Genomic DNA, 15,937 nt, shown 5'->3' on the forward strand with positions numbered 1-15,937 from the left:
TTCGGCACTTCTTGATGCTTGTCCTTTGTCCCATTGTAAATATATTGGTTTGTCCTGTTCAATGCGTTGGCCTTGAATCCTATTTTGTGGATGCGTGTGGCTAACATATCCTTTTTTACCCTTTCTCTTTTTATTCTTTCTGTGTCGTTTTGCTTTGTATATTTCTATCATAGTAGCAGACAAGTGGATTTTGTATTGAGTGTCTGCTTTAATGGGTAGATTTAACCCATTTGTGTTTAACCGTTGTTAGTTATAGCTAGATTTACATCTGCCATCTTCTTCCGTGGCTCCTTTCTTAGCTTTCTTATTTTTGTGTAGTTTGTTTTTGCCTTTTGTTGGATTTTTCCCATTTATTTTGTTCTGGTTTTTTTTCCCCCTTCTGATGACTAGGAACTTTTGAGCTTTGTTTCTAGTGGTTATTCTATACACTACGTGTGTTTGTGTGTGTATGATTCTATTTTTTCTACCAACATCTGGGTGTAATTATTGTCTTCGCCTCTTCCCAAACGAGGCAAGAAATTTAGTAGCAACTTACTTTCCTCCGTCCCCTACCCTCACATATGGATCATCATAGATTTTAGTTCTTTTTTTTTTTTAAGATTTTATTCATTTGACAGAGATCACAAGTAGGCAGAGAGACAGGCAGAGAGAGAAAGGGGGGAAGCAGGCTCCCCACTGAGCAGAGAGCCCGATGCGGGACTCGATCCCAGGACCCTGGAATCATGACCCGAGCTGAAGGCAGAGGCTTTAACCCACTGAGCCACCCAGGCACCCCATCATAGATTTTAGTTCTAAACTGTCATTCATTTTCTTCAAATTGTGTAACGAAATTTATTTAAACTTAACTCTTATGTTTGGCTGTGTTCTTTGTTTATCATTGTTTATAATACCACTCATTTTTTTTTCTTTCATGGATCTATTTTTTCACTGTGCTGAAGTATTTCCTCCAAGAATTCTTTTCAAAAGCATGGATAATATTATTTTTAAGGCAATCAGTGTGTGAAATAACCATTTTTCCTTTCCAGAGGGTCTGTTTTGACTTTCAGCTTCCTATTGAGTTAGGTTTTTTTAATCCTGGATGAACATATTTTCACACATCCTAGATCTCTAGCTTTTGTTTTGGACAATACACACCTTCAGAATCCGTGAATTCATTAGTTACCTATCACCTGAATGTTTTCTGCTGTTCTACTCACCTTCCCATCCCTTCAGCCAAATCTGTGACATTTTCATCTGTTTTGCTGGTGGCATTTATTTAGTTGCCCTTGGTCCCTACCCAACATGACACCAACTTTTGCCAATGACCTTCAGCTGTCTACACTGTTCTTCACAGTATGTACTTGTCTCCACCAGAAATTATATTACCCATTCTTTTGTTCAGTCTCCCTATTAGATTATGAGGCCCATGAGAGCAAGGATTTTGCCTCGTTCACTCTAGATCTGTAGTGCACAGAACACTGCCTGGCACAGAGTAGGCTCTCACATATTTCTTCAGTGAATGAATGAATGAACAAAATTGGGTAGACTGTTCGCATTCATTTATTCATTCAGCTACTATTTGAGTTCTTTTGTGCCAGCTTCCAAGCAGACCATGTCCCTGCCTCTGGAAGTGACAGTCCAACTGGGAGCCTCTTAAATGGGCAGGAAGGCCAGTGTGCCATAAAGGGTCTGTACGGGGGTGGGGAGAGTCACCACAGGAGCCCAGGCAGCAGAATGCAATGAATCAGCTGGCCAAGGCAAGGGGAGCAGGACAGGAGGGGTGCTTGGAGGAATGACCCAGAAGTGGAGAGAGCACCCCAGGTGAGGAGAACAGGCTCGCACCAGATCCTCTTCTAGGGCTTCTTTGTGTCAGGCACTGTTCCAAGGGTCTTAGTATTTTTTAAAACCATTTTATTTATTTATTTGACAGAGAGAGAGAGCGCACGCCAGCAAGGGGAACAGCAGGCAGAGGGAATGGGAGAAGCAGGCCCCCTACCGAGAAAGAAGCCCAATGCAGGGCTTAATCCCAGGACCCGGGGATCTTGGCCTGAGCCGAAGACAGACGCTTAATGATGAGCCACCCAGGCATCCCTGGTCTTAGTATTTTAACTCAAAACAGACCTTAGGATCCCCGTTCATAGAAACAAAGGCACAGAGAAGTGAGCTTGCCCAGGATCATACTCTAGGAATGGAGAACCAGACTCAACCCAGAATCTGGCTACAAAATCCATAGCCATCTGCTCCACTGCCTCCAAGGAGAAGGAAAATGGGTCTGTCAGGGAGTAGAGTGAGCTAGGAAATGGGGAAGGCCGGATGGTGAGCAGGGGTTTACAGGAGGCTGAGGGCTTTAGCGCCTCAGGGGGTCAAGCATGTGGGTCTCAGAGGAGCTCCCCCAGTGACTGTGACCACTCTGAAACAGCCTGTGGGGAGGATCTTATGTCAGCGGTAAGGAAGCTGAAGGGGAGAGGGCTTCAGGAGTCTGAGGGGTGGAGGGAGGCAGAGGGGGATGGATGGGTTGGGAAGACTGCCTTTGCTAAGATGGTTCATCCCACCTTCTCCCCAGCCATTCTTGCTTCCTATCACAGCACCCCTTCCCACCTCCCTGTGACAGCCCCATCCTAGGGCCACGTGATCCTGGCTCTCAGAGGCCTCTCCTTCCCCGTAGCCTGCCTGCTGTCTGTCCACACAGGCTCTGAAGACCCTACTTGACCAGCCTTTTTGGGGCCTCCCCAATGCATGTCCTAGGGCTCTCCTCCCTAAAGGGTGCAAGGTAGAGGCATTGTTTCCATCTTATATAAGAGGAGGCTTATATATCTTATATAATATATATCTTATATATACATCTTATATAAGGGGGCTCAGAAAGTCAGACAACTTCCCCAGGCATCAGTCTGTAAGGACTGCGACAGGGAGCCAAGCCCAGGTATGGGGACAGCCCCCCACCCCAGGGATTTTGTAGCAGAGCTGATCACTGGTTTTATGAGGCTTTTCTGTCGACAGACAGTTAAGTCCCGGGTTGGGGGGGCAAGAGGGTTGGAATGGGCAGGTCTACAAATGAGTCTGTTAGGGCCTCACTGGGTCCCTGACACTTCAGCTCGGGAAAGCCGTGCAGCCTCTTGTGGGGGCAGCTTGGCCGAGGCACCCTGGGAACAGCCCAGCAGCATGGGGGTCTGCAGGCCATGGGAGCTCTACCGGGGGTGGTGACACCCCTGAGTGGCCTCTTCCCACCCCAGTTCTGGACACAGCTGGGCAGGAGGAGTTCAGCGCCATGCGGGAGCAGTATATGCGCACGGGGGATGGCTTCCTCATCGTCTACTCAGTCACTGACAAGGCCAGCTTCGAGCATGTGGACCGCTTCCACCAACTCATCCTGCGCGTCAAGGACAGGTGAGGGCCACTGGGCCAGGACCTCCTGGCCCCTGCCTCAGAGCCACTTGTCTGTCTGTCTGCCTGCTTGTGTCTCAGAGTCTCGGGTGTAAGCTGAGACACAGAAGGGCAGAGCTGAGCTCACACATCGGCACCCCCAACTCCTACCCCGGTTCTTTCCATGGGGCCAGACTGCTTCCATGCCCTGAAGTTAGCCCCTCCCATGTCTCCTGAACAGTCCCCACTGATGGCCCCAGTTTAAGCAAATGTTACCAGGTTCGAAAAAAAGTGAATTTCCTCTCCAGTATGCATTATAAGTGGTTATATTACATTTGACTGTGAGATATACAAGCCCCTAATTAAAGCTCATTTTTTCCCCTTAGTATTACATGGAGTAATTAAATAATTTGTAGTTTCTTTTAAGCCTAACTGGTCTTTTCAGTTAATTGGCTCTTGAAGAGGCAACATAGGAGAGTAAAAGGACAAATTAAAAAGAAAGCAGCAAGCTTTGAGCAAATCTCAGTAAATTCAGAAAAATCTAGGTAACACCTGTTCCAATGGCAAAGTGTTAATAATTTTACCAGGTAAGGGGATACACACTCACATGTACTCATATGCATAAAACTCAGACTCATAAATGTAAGTTAAGCCCCTGTCTATAGGAATTTCAAAAGAAGAAACAAATGACTCTGAAGTAGGAAAATATTCAACCTTTTGGCTAACCAAAGTGCAAGGGAAAATAATAAAGTATTATTTTTCACCTGTTAAATTATGACTTTTTTAGATAAAAATCCCCAATGATGTTAAAGATGCTATAAGACTGCCTTTCTTTCACCTTCAGACAGCAATATGGCTACACACACCAGTGGGAATCTCTAAGGCAGGCGTGCCTTGGGAATCCCATCCCTCCTCTCCTGGGAACCATCCCGATTTTGCAGCTGCTATTTACTGAGTGCCAGCTGTATACCAGATGCCGGCCCTGGTGCTCTTACCCAGTCACTGCTGAAGGCCGCAGGAGCCCTGCACGGCTGGCTGGTGCATCAGGATGATCAGGAGATGGGAGGGAGGAGGTGTAGGAAGCCAGCCCCTGGCCCAGCAGCCCCTCGGGAGCCCTCTCTGATGCTGCTGAGCCAGGGGTTGCCCCAGGAGGGAGGCAGGAACCCCTTTGTTCTCTTTGCAGTAAGCCTAAGATCCAGCAGTCTAGGGGGGAGGGAAGGGACTCATGAGTCAGCCCCAGGCACACTGGGGAGGCTGCATGGGCTGCGTTATGCCCGAGGTGTGGCTGTGTTGCCTTCAGCAGGTGTGGAGGCAGTGAAATTTCATGAGCTGCTGTTCCTTTATTCCCCCAGAGAGTCCTTTCCGATGATCCTCGTGGCCAACAAGGTAGATCTGATGCATTTGAGGAAGATCACCAGGGAGCAAGGAAAAGAAATGGCGACCAAACACAATGTAGGTGGCGTGCATGCATGCGCGTGTGTATGTGAGTATATATGTGCGGGGCAGTCAGGGATGTACAGGAGTCCATGCCCATCACTTCTGCAGGACCTTGGGCCTCCTGGGTAATGGGTTAGATTCCACAGAGAGGCCTGGCAGGCCATATGTGATGAGGGCAATGTTGGGAAATAAAACAGCAGGCCCGAGAGAAAGCACCCTCTTCTCAGTCATGAGGAGCTCTGGTGGGGGGACCAGGTCCCTTCACTGTGGCCTGGGAGCTGTGGCATTCAGGCCACTTCCTGCCACCAGCACAAAAGATTCATCTCTGGCCTGTGCTGGGGGCTGGCTTCTGAGCACTCTCTGAGCCCGCCACCTGATTCTGCTCTGAATCAGCAGGCCAGCTGCAGCTGGCTAGCCCTGTTCTGTGCCAGGCCTTGTGCCGGGATGCACTCACTCCTCACCAGCCCATGCTGAGGTAGGTATCATGACACCCATCTTAAAGGTGGTCAGACTGAGGTTTGCCCAGGCCACACCATGAATATCAGTGGACATCTTTGTTTTCTTTTTTTCAGTTCATTGAGATGCCCCTTTGCCTCTGGATGTGCCGGGTGGGGTCACTGGGCTTCTTCCTACCCCTCCCCCGCACAGGCACAGCCCAGGCCCCTGGCCTCATGGGTCAGTTATGTAGAAGTCCACTCTGCCTGCTGGGAGCTCTGATGCAAGGTTGCCCCTTCCCTTTGCCTGGTGGGTCCAGCTCTGTGAGTAGAGCAAGAGCACTCAGTGCAAATCACTTCTGTCTGTCTCTGCCTTCTGCTTCATTCACGTGTTCACGTAACTATCCTAGGCCCTGGGAAATAAAACCCCTGGCTTTATGGTACTTACTTCTAGTGACAGGAGACAGATAATAAAAAAGCAAATTACAGTGTGACATGTGCTGTGGAAAAAAGTAAATCAGGGAAGGGGGTCAGGAATGTGAGGTGGAGGAGGATGCTTTTCCAAACAGGGCTGTCAGGGAAAGCCTTGTGAGGGAGGGTGCATTTCAGCAAGGACTTACAGGAGCTGAGGAAGCCAGGCTGATCTCTGGGGAAAGAAGGTTCCAGCTGAGGAAGAAATCAGTGCAAAGGCCCTCAGGTGGGAGGTTGAGGCTCGATGGGCAAGGAGGCCAGCCCGAGCAGGAGTGGGAGGGGTGGGCTGCAGGAGGCCAGGTCAGAGAAGGGCTTCAAGGCTTTATGGGCTTCTCCTCAGAGGGAGAAGCGAAAGCACTGCAGGGCTTTGAGTGAGGAGTGATGATGAGGTCTGGCTCGTGGCTGCACAGCTTCTCGCTTGTGGCCATGTTGAGACGGGCCCTTAGAAGCCAGTTGTGGGAGCAGGGAAACCAGCTAGGGTCTGCTCAGTAACAGCCTGGCCCAGGGTGGTGCCAGTGAAAGTGGCAAGGAGGTGGTTGGATTCTGGACGTGTTTCTAAGAAAGCCAACAGGACATGTGCACAGATTGGATATGGAGTGAGAGAGGAAGAGGGAATGGCAGGTGACTCTGTGGTTTGGGTATGAGCAGCTTTCAGGAGACCAGAGTGTTGGTAACCAGGCAGGAGAGATGATAGGAGGAGGTATGTGTGAGACAGGAGCTTAGTTGCAGATCCGTGGAGTTTGAGGGGCTGAGCAGATAATCAGATGGAAATGCCAAGATGGCAGTCAGATACGGCACCTGGGGGAGTATTGGCCGTCAGCAGCATGTAGATGGCCTTTGAAGCCATACACGCCAAAGAAGCGAGTGTACATAAGGCAGGGGTCCCAGAACTGGCTGGGACACTTCACCTAGTGATGCAGAGAGGTGAGGAGGGAGCCACAAAAGGGCTTGAGCTGTGGGTGACACATGAGGGCCAGAGTGGGGCATCATGGGTGCCAAGTAAAAACTTGCCTCAAGGAGGAGGGAATGGACAGGGCTGCCCCACAGCCTCCAGAGGAGAGCTAGAGCCTCCCTGCTGGCTTCTGAGTAGAGACAGGCCGAGGGGCTCCGTTCCCCAGGCTCAGACTCCCTCAGGCCTCTCTCAAACACATGTACACCCTCCCAAGCCACGGGGTGGGGGGTTCAGAGCAGAGGCTGCCCTCCTGCCCTGCAGCCTGGGGCTCCAGCCTTGCAGCCACGTGTCTCCAACAGCAAATGCCACTGCCTCGTTTATCATTTGACGGAGCAACTCTGAGCTACTATCACAACGTGCTATTCATAAGGCAAGTTCCTCTTTCGCTGCCAAGGCAGGCGCCCCACCTGGTGCCAGAAGGTGGCCTTTCCTAGCCCTGTGGTAGAGTCAGACCATGCTACCATTTAGTGCAGTGTTCCCTTTAATTCAACTCTCCTTGCTACTGAAACCCTAGAATTCCAAGAACCCAGATAACGCACCCCAGCATTTCTTCAGTGGTAGAGGCAGGACCCCCAGAAAGAAGGCAGAGGGTGCACAAGGCTCTGGGGGACACAACTGCTCCTATACTTCTGAGTGGTGGGTGGGACAACCGACAGCGGTGGTCTGAGTCCTCAGGAACCATGCACCTGCTGTCCTGACAGGGTCCCAGCCCAAGAAGGGGCTCCAGGTGGGTCCCAGCCCCAGCTACAGGCACCTTCCTGCCTCCTCTCTGTGTGTGCAACAGGAAGCATGTTGCCCGGCGTCATGGGACTCTGGCTTCTAGGGCCCAGCAGGGATCCCCCACCCCATGACTGGGAGGGGCCCTGAAGCTTCTCCCCTGGCATCCCAGGCTATCCATGGGCAGCCAGGCAGGAAGTGCGACATGCACCTGCTTCAAACCTTGATTCCCTGTCAGCTGCAGTGTGGCTCTGGGAGAGTACATCTCCAGTCTGAGCTCTCAGTGTCCCTGCCACACAGTGGAGATACATGCTTACCCCCAGGGGTGAAGGTGGGGATTAACTGAGCTCAGGGAATGTTGAGACCTGGCAGGTAAAGGGCCCAGAGTCCTCTCTGTCAAACAGCCAACAGTGGAGGACAGTTTCCTTGCAGTGTCATCAGAGGCTCAGAGATCGGTTGGATGACTATTTTAAGAGTCTGAGCCATGCTTCGCAGGCTCTGCCCTTTGCATCCAGGCCAGCCATGAGACCTCCGCTTGAAGCCACAGCAATGTGTGAAGGTACTTTAGGATGTGTTCTGGGCAGTCGTTTACAACATCCTCCTCTAGAATAACAGCTTGCCTTGTCACCCCACCCCCACCGCCCATGCATTTGAACCACTGATTATTTTTATTTTCTTCACTGGGCTTTTCTTTTTTGAAAGTGTTGTAATGAAATGCCTTAATTTTGTAGCCAGGAAAAAGTTATGAAATATTCCCGAGTTCTTCACCCTGACCACAGTAGGTCTCCCTCTCTGGCCTGGGGAAACCTGTATATTTTGCACAAACCCCACACTCTCTCCACTCGAGGGGGAGTGGGCACAATGCCTTCCTGCCTGTGTGGGGTCCATGATATAGGAGAAGGGGTGTGCAAAGGACGGCATCCTGACCTCATGCAACCTTTGTTCTCCTCCCCGTGCTGGCCTGAGACTTTGGGTGACATGGCCCTCAACACCTGTCCTGTGGGGCCCCTCAGCCACATCTGCCTGTGTGCTGCCACCTTTCAGTGAGGTGATCATTCCTCAGTACCAAACGTGCAGACACAAGCTCTCTGTGCACATGGCTGAGCTCCCGGACTCGTAGGCACAGAGCAATTAAGAGCTGAGCCCAGCAAGCTTGTTAGGGCTGAGGAGGCACAGAGCAGCTAGGGGTCACTGAGGCACATTGTCCTGCCTGTGGCCCAGCCTCGCCTCAGCCTCTCCTGCCAGAGTCCCCTCTGGAGGGTCCAGGAAGAGTCAGAAGTCCCGTCATGGTGGAGAAACAGGCCTCAGAAAGAAAAAAGAATAGCATCAGACCTTATTTTGGTTTGATAAATGAAACAGTCTTTAGCCTTCAAGTATATAAAAAGATCTCTTTTTTTCTATTTTTAGAGGGCTATTAAAGATCTCTCTGATGAGAGAATAAGAGGGAATTTAAGAAGCTGTCAATAACATTTTCCACCCTTAAGGAACAAGACGCCACCAGGGGCTTGAGGTTGTTGGCGCCGGGGTTCTGTGGGGGCCTCTGAGAGCAGGTGGTCCCTTGGAACCTGAGAATTTGCAGTTTTAGGGAACAGGGCTTTGTGGATCTCAGTGCTACTTTTACCAAGTTGAGCTTTGCCTTCCAGATTCCGTACATAGAAACCAGTGCCAAGGACCCACCTCTCAACGTGGACAAAGCCTTCCATGACCTGGTCAGGGTAATTAGGTGAGTGCTGCACGCATCCCCAGAAGCAGGCTCTCTGCAGCAAGATGGGCACTGGAAGGACTGGAGGGACATGGCTGCTTCTTCCAAGGCCCAGGCTATGCGGTTCTGGGCCTGCTTTGGATTTCTTATCCCTCCATCCATTTCTTTTCCTCGCCCTTCCCACCTTCCTTTGCACACACCCCCTCATATCTCCTACCTCTGGGTGAAGGGGAGCATAAGGGTGCCTTCCTACGTAGGGTGCCGGCTCAGCTTCCTCTCCAGCTCAGGCTCCCTCCGCCTGCCTTCGGTGTTCTCCCAACACAACACCTGTCAACAGCATAGAAGTAGATCCCTGTCCTCTCCCCCAGCTGGAGGTTGGAGTGCCCTGCGACAGTGCACCGGAGCCACCACCACTGTATTGCACATGCCCCTGCTTCCAGACTGCACACTCTGCCGGGCTCCAGGGGTGGCCAGAAACCCTCATCAGTGGTCTCGCATGCATTTCTTTACAGTCAGGGTCCCAGCTCTAACCACCTCGTGCTCAGAGGGCTGCCACAGCCTCCTGGCTGCTCCCTGACTCCAAGGTTTGCGACATGTGGAACAACCCAACCTGCGGTCCTCAAATATCCAGCATTTAGTGTGAAGCTGTGTGTGGTGAGCCCCATGGCTGTTGGTTAGCTGTGGACTCAAGGGCAGGACTCTGACAGTGTATTTCCCCTCTGGCTTCCCGGTGCCCCCAGGACACACACACACACACACACACACACACACACACACAGCCCTTTCCTCCTCATTCCCAGGGGTGTGCTGTGCTAGCACAGCCCTCACTTCACACTCGCACTCATGGAAAGATCTTCTTGTAGGGATCTTGCCTCCAGCTGGGACACGCGGCCTTGCAGGGAGCTGGTGTATCTTGGTTATGGACCTATAGTTCCAGGGCAGGTTTTAGACACAGGAATAGCTAACAGAAAACATGCAAAAAGCTTTTGGACTCAACAAACTTGTCATTTTATTTGAAATATGAGACATAAAAATAGAGGCCAGTACTGAATAACACATAACATAGCTGAAGATTTAAGTAACTGCAGCCACAACGTGACGTGAGGAATTCTCACCCGTGGGGCCACAGGCTTTGCCCTGCCCTCCATGCCTTCCCACTTTCTGTGCCCCAGAGACACCATCCAGGCCAGGCCCCCCGCCAGCGTCCAGAACAAGCCTGCCGCCTGCACCCCTGGGGCCCAGAAGGAGAGGGGCCAGGAGAAGCAAAGCCTGTTCTGACTTTGTTTTTCTGCCTTTCACTGTCTCAAAAGGCAACAGATTCCGGAAAAGAGTCAGAAGAAGAAGAAGAAAACCAAATGGCGGGGAGACCGGGCCACTGGCACCCACAAACTGCAGTGTGTGATATTGTGACGGGCCTGAGGCCCTGGCTGCGGTGACCGTGACCTGGCCGGCCTCTGGGGCCTTCCACTGCCTAACCGCACTGAAAACCATTTCTAACCACGACCCTCGGCCCGAGGACCTGGCACAGGAAGGGAGAGAGGGCAGGGAGGAGCTAGGCTCTGGCTTTGCCCGAAGGGCACAGGCTTTCCTGAGTCTCACAAGAGACAGGGAAGCAGCCTCTAAGCCCCTCGTGTTGATTCAACCTGGTTCCTCCCTGTCTCTCGGTGGCTGTGTTGTTCCTTTGAAGTACACAGTATTGGTGTGATGTGGAAGTGTGTGTCCACGGACAGAGTACTGAACAAGCCATGATCCACCCCTACCCCGCTGCCCCCAGCCCAGAGTGTCCGAGCTTGGGGGGCTTTTGTAGTTTTTTAAATTATTTTAGTGATTATTATTTTATTAAAGGGGTCTGTGCCCACGGATGGGCGGAGCTTCCGGTCTTCAGCAGGCCTCTCTGAGAACACGTCTGGAATAATGTTGTTGTTTGTGACTGAGTTTTCCCAGCAGTGCCAAAACTCAGCTCAACATGCAAGTGGAGGGACTGAGAGCATGGAGGTGAATGGGGACAGTGGCCCAAGGCCTCAGAGGAACATCTCACTCCTGGCCTCCAAACTGCACAAAAGAGAGGTGCGGTCACCCAGAAGGTTTTGCTGTGCCTGAGGGTACAGGTATTAGGAAATGGAGTTTTATTTTGCTTAGCAGAGAGGCTGGCACAAGCACGTCCATTTTTGGAGGGGTTTTCATGATCCTGGACGTGTATAAGTTAAGTCAGCTGATTCCTGTGCAAAAGCGTCTGTTCGCTTTCCAGACAGTGTGGATTGAGTTCTGTGCTCTGAGGGCTCTCCTGGATCTGTCTCTTCCTGCTCTTCCACTACCTGTGCTGCCTCATGCCTCTCGGACACAAACACATGGACGTGGGCACGTATGTCTCAGCATGTCCCAGTAAGCTAATGTGAACGCCATCCAGAAAGCTCTAGTTCATGCTGAATCTTAACCAAAAACGATCAAACACTGTTGTTACTAAAACACAACCAAGACAAGAAGCCATTTTCCCTTTGACTCCACTGACGACCACTTCTTAAAGCCCAGTAAATAAGCAAACCCGGCTAAGCATTTGCAAACTTAGGATTCACTTGCCTTTCTGGCACACACTTTTCTTCACCTCTTGGATCTTCACTGTAACATAATTAAAGGAGAAAGAAAGGGTGGGGTGATGACATGACCCCATACACCTGCTTCTATAAGGGGACACTCCCCCAACTTCCTGACAATGCCACTTCCCTCTCAGGTGCTGCCACCATGATCCAGAGACTGGATTTTCCCAGTCAGAGGGTGGAGGGGCAGCAGTGACCACAAAGCCCCCCATCCCTGACAGAAGATCAGAATATGAGGTAGCTTGGCTCGTGACCTCATTTTTCATTTACAAATCAGGTCATGAGGCAAACTGGAGCATCCCTAGCAGGTGGCCTGGCTGCTCTTTGGAGAGAGAAGCCCTGAGAAGGTGAGCACCCCACTGGACATGGAGACACCTCGCATCATTTCTGGTTTTGAAAGCATGCTGCGTTCCTAACTCAGCAAGATCACCAGCACCAGGGGGCCCAGCCTAAGAGCGTTGAATGAAATCATTGGGACCTCAGTTAATTGGAAATTTGAACTCCTTTATTTGTCTCAATGGTCTTCCCCCCCTCTGCCCCCCTCCCCGACCCTGAAAGGAAAGATAACAACATTCCAGATTAGGCACTTCAGAGTGTCCCAAGATCCTATAATGCTAATGGGCATTTTAAACACAAACAGGCCAAGGTTCTTTCCAACCCATCTGCTCCTCTGAGCTGAGTCCACAACAGCCCCGTGTGCAAAGGAGAGGAGGACACAGCAGCAAGACAGGTGGGACGAAGTACTGAGGGAGATGCTGTGCAGTGAAGGAGTGGTGGGTGGGAAGGGAAGCCATGCTCACAGGACAGCGGCCGCCGCTGGAAAGCTTCTGCTGGGCACAGACCATCGCCAGCAGGTCCCTGCCCCCTGCCCTGTGCAGAGTCTGCAGCTCCTTGGTAACCCTGAGTGGGGAATCCTGTTGGAAGATCAGCCGCCCTAGAATGAAGCCTTTAGCCATGAAGGTAACCAGACACATGAGTTCATCTGCTACTGGTCCCTCCCCCATCAGGGGCCGTGCTTCTGCCCACCCCCGCCTCATCTTCCAGGACACCTGTCCTGCAGTCAGCCTGAAGCTCAGCTCCACAGTGCTCAAGGAACAAACTGGTGAAGGGAAGGCCCGCTGCTACGGAGTCAAGGTTAGGCATTATGTTCTGTGACCTCGTGTTCCCCAGAGATGAGACAGAAAAATAACACTTTTTGAAGACTGTTCTTTGTGTTTAAGGGAACTGTGGGCCCTTGGAGCAGTGGGGGCTTCCAGATAGGCCAGAATGGAGTGGACCCTGGGGCATCCCCAGTACAATAGCTTCTCCGTGGTCCCGTGAGAGGGTCATTTGGAACACCAGTTGTCCATGCTACTCCATGACTGGGGAGTCCAATGGGACTTATGTCTTTGGTGACATTTTGGTATTTCCACTGGTTTTGCAGACCACCTGAATAGTGCTACCTTCACATCCCCTAGAACATGCCCTTCTTGAAACCCCCTCACTCCATGCCTTTGCCACTGTGTGCTCTCAATTTTTCTCCTAAAATTTTGACACCCCCCAATTAGAGGGCTACTTTTCTATCCAACAGGTAATCTTAGCCATCTTCCCCACCCCTCCAGCCTGGGGCTCTGGCCACTGACTTCTCCTATACTTGGCCACAGAGGGGTCCCTTGGATGGTCTCTCTTAGGACCTTGTGTTGTTTGCTGTGGAGAGTGCCTCGTGGCCTAGTGTGGCCAATCTCACCTCGCCAGGAGATGTGACCCACTAACACATGGCAGCTCTGACCCAAAGGCCACATGTGACAGTAATCTGGAGCCACAGACAGATTCCCTCCATTAGCAGCCCATTGGGTTAGAAATTCCATGTTGGGTTTACATAGAACGAAAGATACTTGAATTGTTGAGCGCCCGTGAGCGCCCAGCCTCTGCTACCCAGTATTAACAGATGGCCATCGCTGTGAAATGGGAGTGATGCCTGAAGGTCTCAATGATGCTTGAGCCTTTTATGTAACTTTTTATTAAGTCTTTGTGTATCTCAACTCATTAATAAAGAAAAGAAGAACACTTGGCTTATTTCCTCTTATTCAGATACTCCTGAAGTGTTGCTGAGAACGTAAGTTGTCCATGTCTGGCCCAGAGCAAACTAAAGTAGGGAGGAGAGTGCTGGGGGCCGTGAGAAGTGTCTCCTTCCTACCTGGAGCCAGAGGATGAGAGCTGGTGAGCACATAGCCTCCTGATGTCTGGAAGCCCTGGATTCAAGTTCTGCCACTGAGCTTTCCGTGCCTTTGAGCAACTTCCCTGCTTCGGTCTCCTGCTGCGCTGCCCAAGGACAGGATAATAGTGTGTACTTCCTAAACAGCCTGAGGACTGAGGCTAAGTGGTGTTATGGATCTCAGAAGTGGCACTCTTTGTAGAGGACACTGGGCTATCTGACACTGTTGCTTTCCATGGAAAGAAATCGCCCCCTGCCCCCATCCACAAGTTCACAGTCTTGTGCAGTGTGGTTTCATTTCTCTGTTAATTGAAGCTGGTGGGTACTTGGCCAAGTTGAGTCTCTCTGGCTCCTTTATCCAGGGACTAGAGACCAACTGACCATATCCCTCTTGTGTACTGTCTTTGGGGAGTAATGAGTAAAGTGTGTAGACCTGGGGGCTCCTCGCCCTCTCTGGGCTTGGAGCAGCCTAGGGTAGGCGCAGTGGTGTGGTGGCTGCTGGGCCTAGCTGCCTGCACATTCATTCTGCACGTATTGATCAGGTATTGGGCGGGATGCTAGGTCCATGGTAGTGAGCAGAGCAGGTGGTCTTCTGGTCATACATTCTCCTTTAGTCCTGAATTAGTTTTCTGTGGCTATTGTATCAAAGTACCACAAACTTAAGCCACTGCTTAACAGAGAAGTTTATTCTCTCACAGTTCTAGAGGCCGGAAGTCCAAACTCAGTAGACTGAAGTCGAGGTGTGGGCAGGTGTGTGCTCCTTCTGGAGGCTCAGGGGGATCCCATTCCTTGCTTCTTCCTGCTTCTAGAACTTCTGGCATTGCATGGCTTGGGGCCATTTCCCTCCAGTCTTTAAGGCCAGCATCTTCAAATCTCTCTCTTCTCTATCTTCGCATGGCCTTCTCCTCCCTATGACAAACCTCCCTCCTTCACTGAGAAAGTTGAAAGCAGCTGAACAGAATTTCCACAGCCCCCCTCCACCATCTCCACCCACCCTCTAGCATGGGCACCCACACACTCTGCCTTCCTGGCTGCTATAGGCGGACCATCCATGCTCCCGGCTGAAGCCAGTCCCTTCTCTTGCTTCTCATGGGTACGAGAACATCCAGGACTTCCCTCTGGCTCTTCACCCCCTCTCTTCTCCATCATCTGTTCTTCCCTTTCTTGGATCTTTCTCATCTTCAGACAAACAAGAACAAAACTTTCCTTTGAAGCACCGCCTCTGCCAGATACCACTGGCTTCTCTGCTGTCTTTTGCAGGAAGCCATCTTAAAAGGGTAACCTACACTCAGTTCATGAATCACTCTCATCCTTTCTCTTTAGACTTCTCTAAACAGACTTTCACCCATCATTCCACCACCACCACCACCCTTCTTCTCAAGGTCAGCCATAGCTTCCATCTTGCTAATTCAGTGGCTGGTTCTCAGTCTTTTCACATTTGATCTTGCAGCTTTGGCACAGGTTTTCACTCCTTTCTTATTCAACTTTTTTCCATTGGCTTCTAGGATGCTGCCATCTCTGTTTTTCTCCTTCCTCCTGGTCACTCCCTAAAATCTTTTGCTCGTTCCTCCTCCTCTGTTGGAGCACTCCAGAGCTCAGTCCTTGGTTCTCTACCTGCCACATGATCCAGTAATTCCACTATTGGGTATTTATCTGAAGAAAACAAAACACTAATTCAAGAAGATGTATGCTCTCCTATTTTATTGCGGCATCATTCACAATAGCCAAGATATGGAAGCAACCCAAGTGTCCATCAACAGATGAATAAATAAGGAAAATCACACACACACATACGCACGCACACAAATATTATGCAGCCATAAAAAAGGATGAGATTGTGCTATTTGAGACAAATGGATGACATTAGAGGGTATTATGCTAAGTGAACTAAGACAGAAAAAAAATCATATGATTCAACTCATAAGTAGTGGAATAAACAGCAAGTGAATAAATGAAAAAGCAGAATAAGACCTACAAATACAGAGCACAAATTTTTGTTGCCAGAGGGAATGAGGATGGGGATTTGGGCCAAATAGGTGCAGGGGGAGGGCAATCCAGGCTTCCAGTTAGGGAATGAGCAAGTCATGGGAATAA

The 15,937-nt window shown here is 50.7% G+C and overlaps 1 protein-coding gene across 1 annotated transcript in view; it reads left to right on the top strand.

Annotated features, from left to right (window-relative positions):
• Positions 1-13,688, top strand: part of LOC111155011 (muscle RAS oncogene homolog) — a 63,510-nt gene extending 49,822 nt beyond the window's left edge. The window contains exons 3-6 of the mRNA XM_022515004.1: positions 3,213-3,366; positions 4,695-4,794; positions 8,997-9,076; positions 10,366-13,688. Coding sequence (XP_022370712.1) covers positions 3,213-3,366; positions 4,695-4,794; positions 8,997-9,076; positions 10,366-10,465 — 434 coding nt within the window. The 3' untranslated portion in view covers positions 10,466-13,688. The remainder of the gene's footprint in view (positions 1-3,212; positions 3,367-4,694; positions 4,795-8,996; positions 9,077-10,365) is intronic.
• Positions 13,689-15,937: the final 2,249 nt, after the last annotated feature.

Source organism: Enhydra lutris, unplaced genomic scaffold (assembly GCF_002288905.1).
Source record: "Enhydra lutris kenyoni isolate GAN:26980312 unplaced genomic scaffold, ASM228890v2 scaffoldscaffold39, whole genome shotgun sequence".
Lineage (NCBI taxonomy): Eukaryota > Metazoa > Chordata > Mammalia > Carnivora > Mustelidae > Enhydra > Enhydra lutris.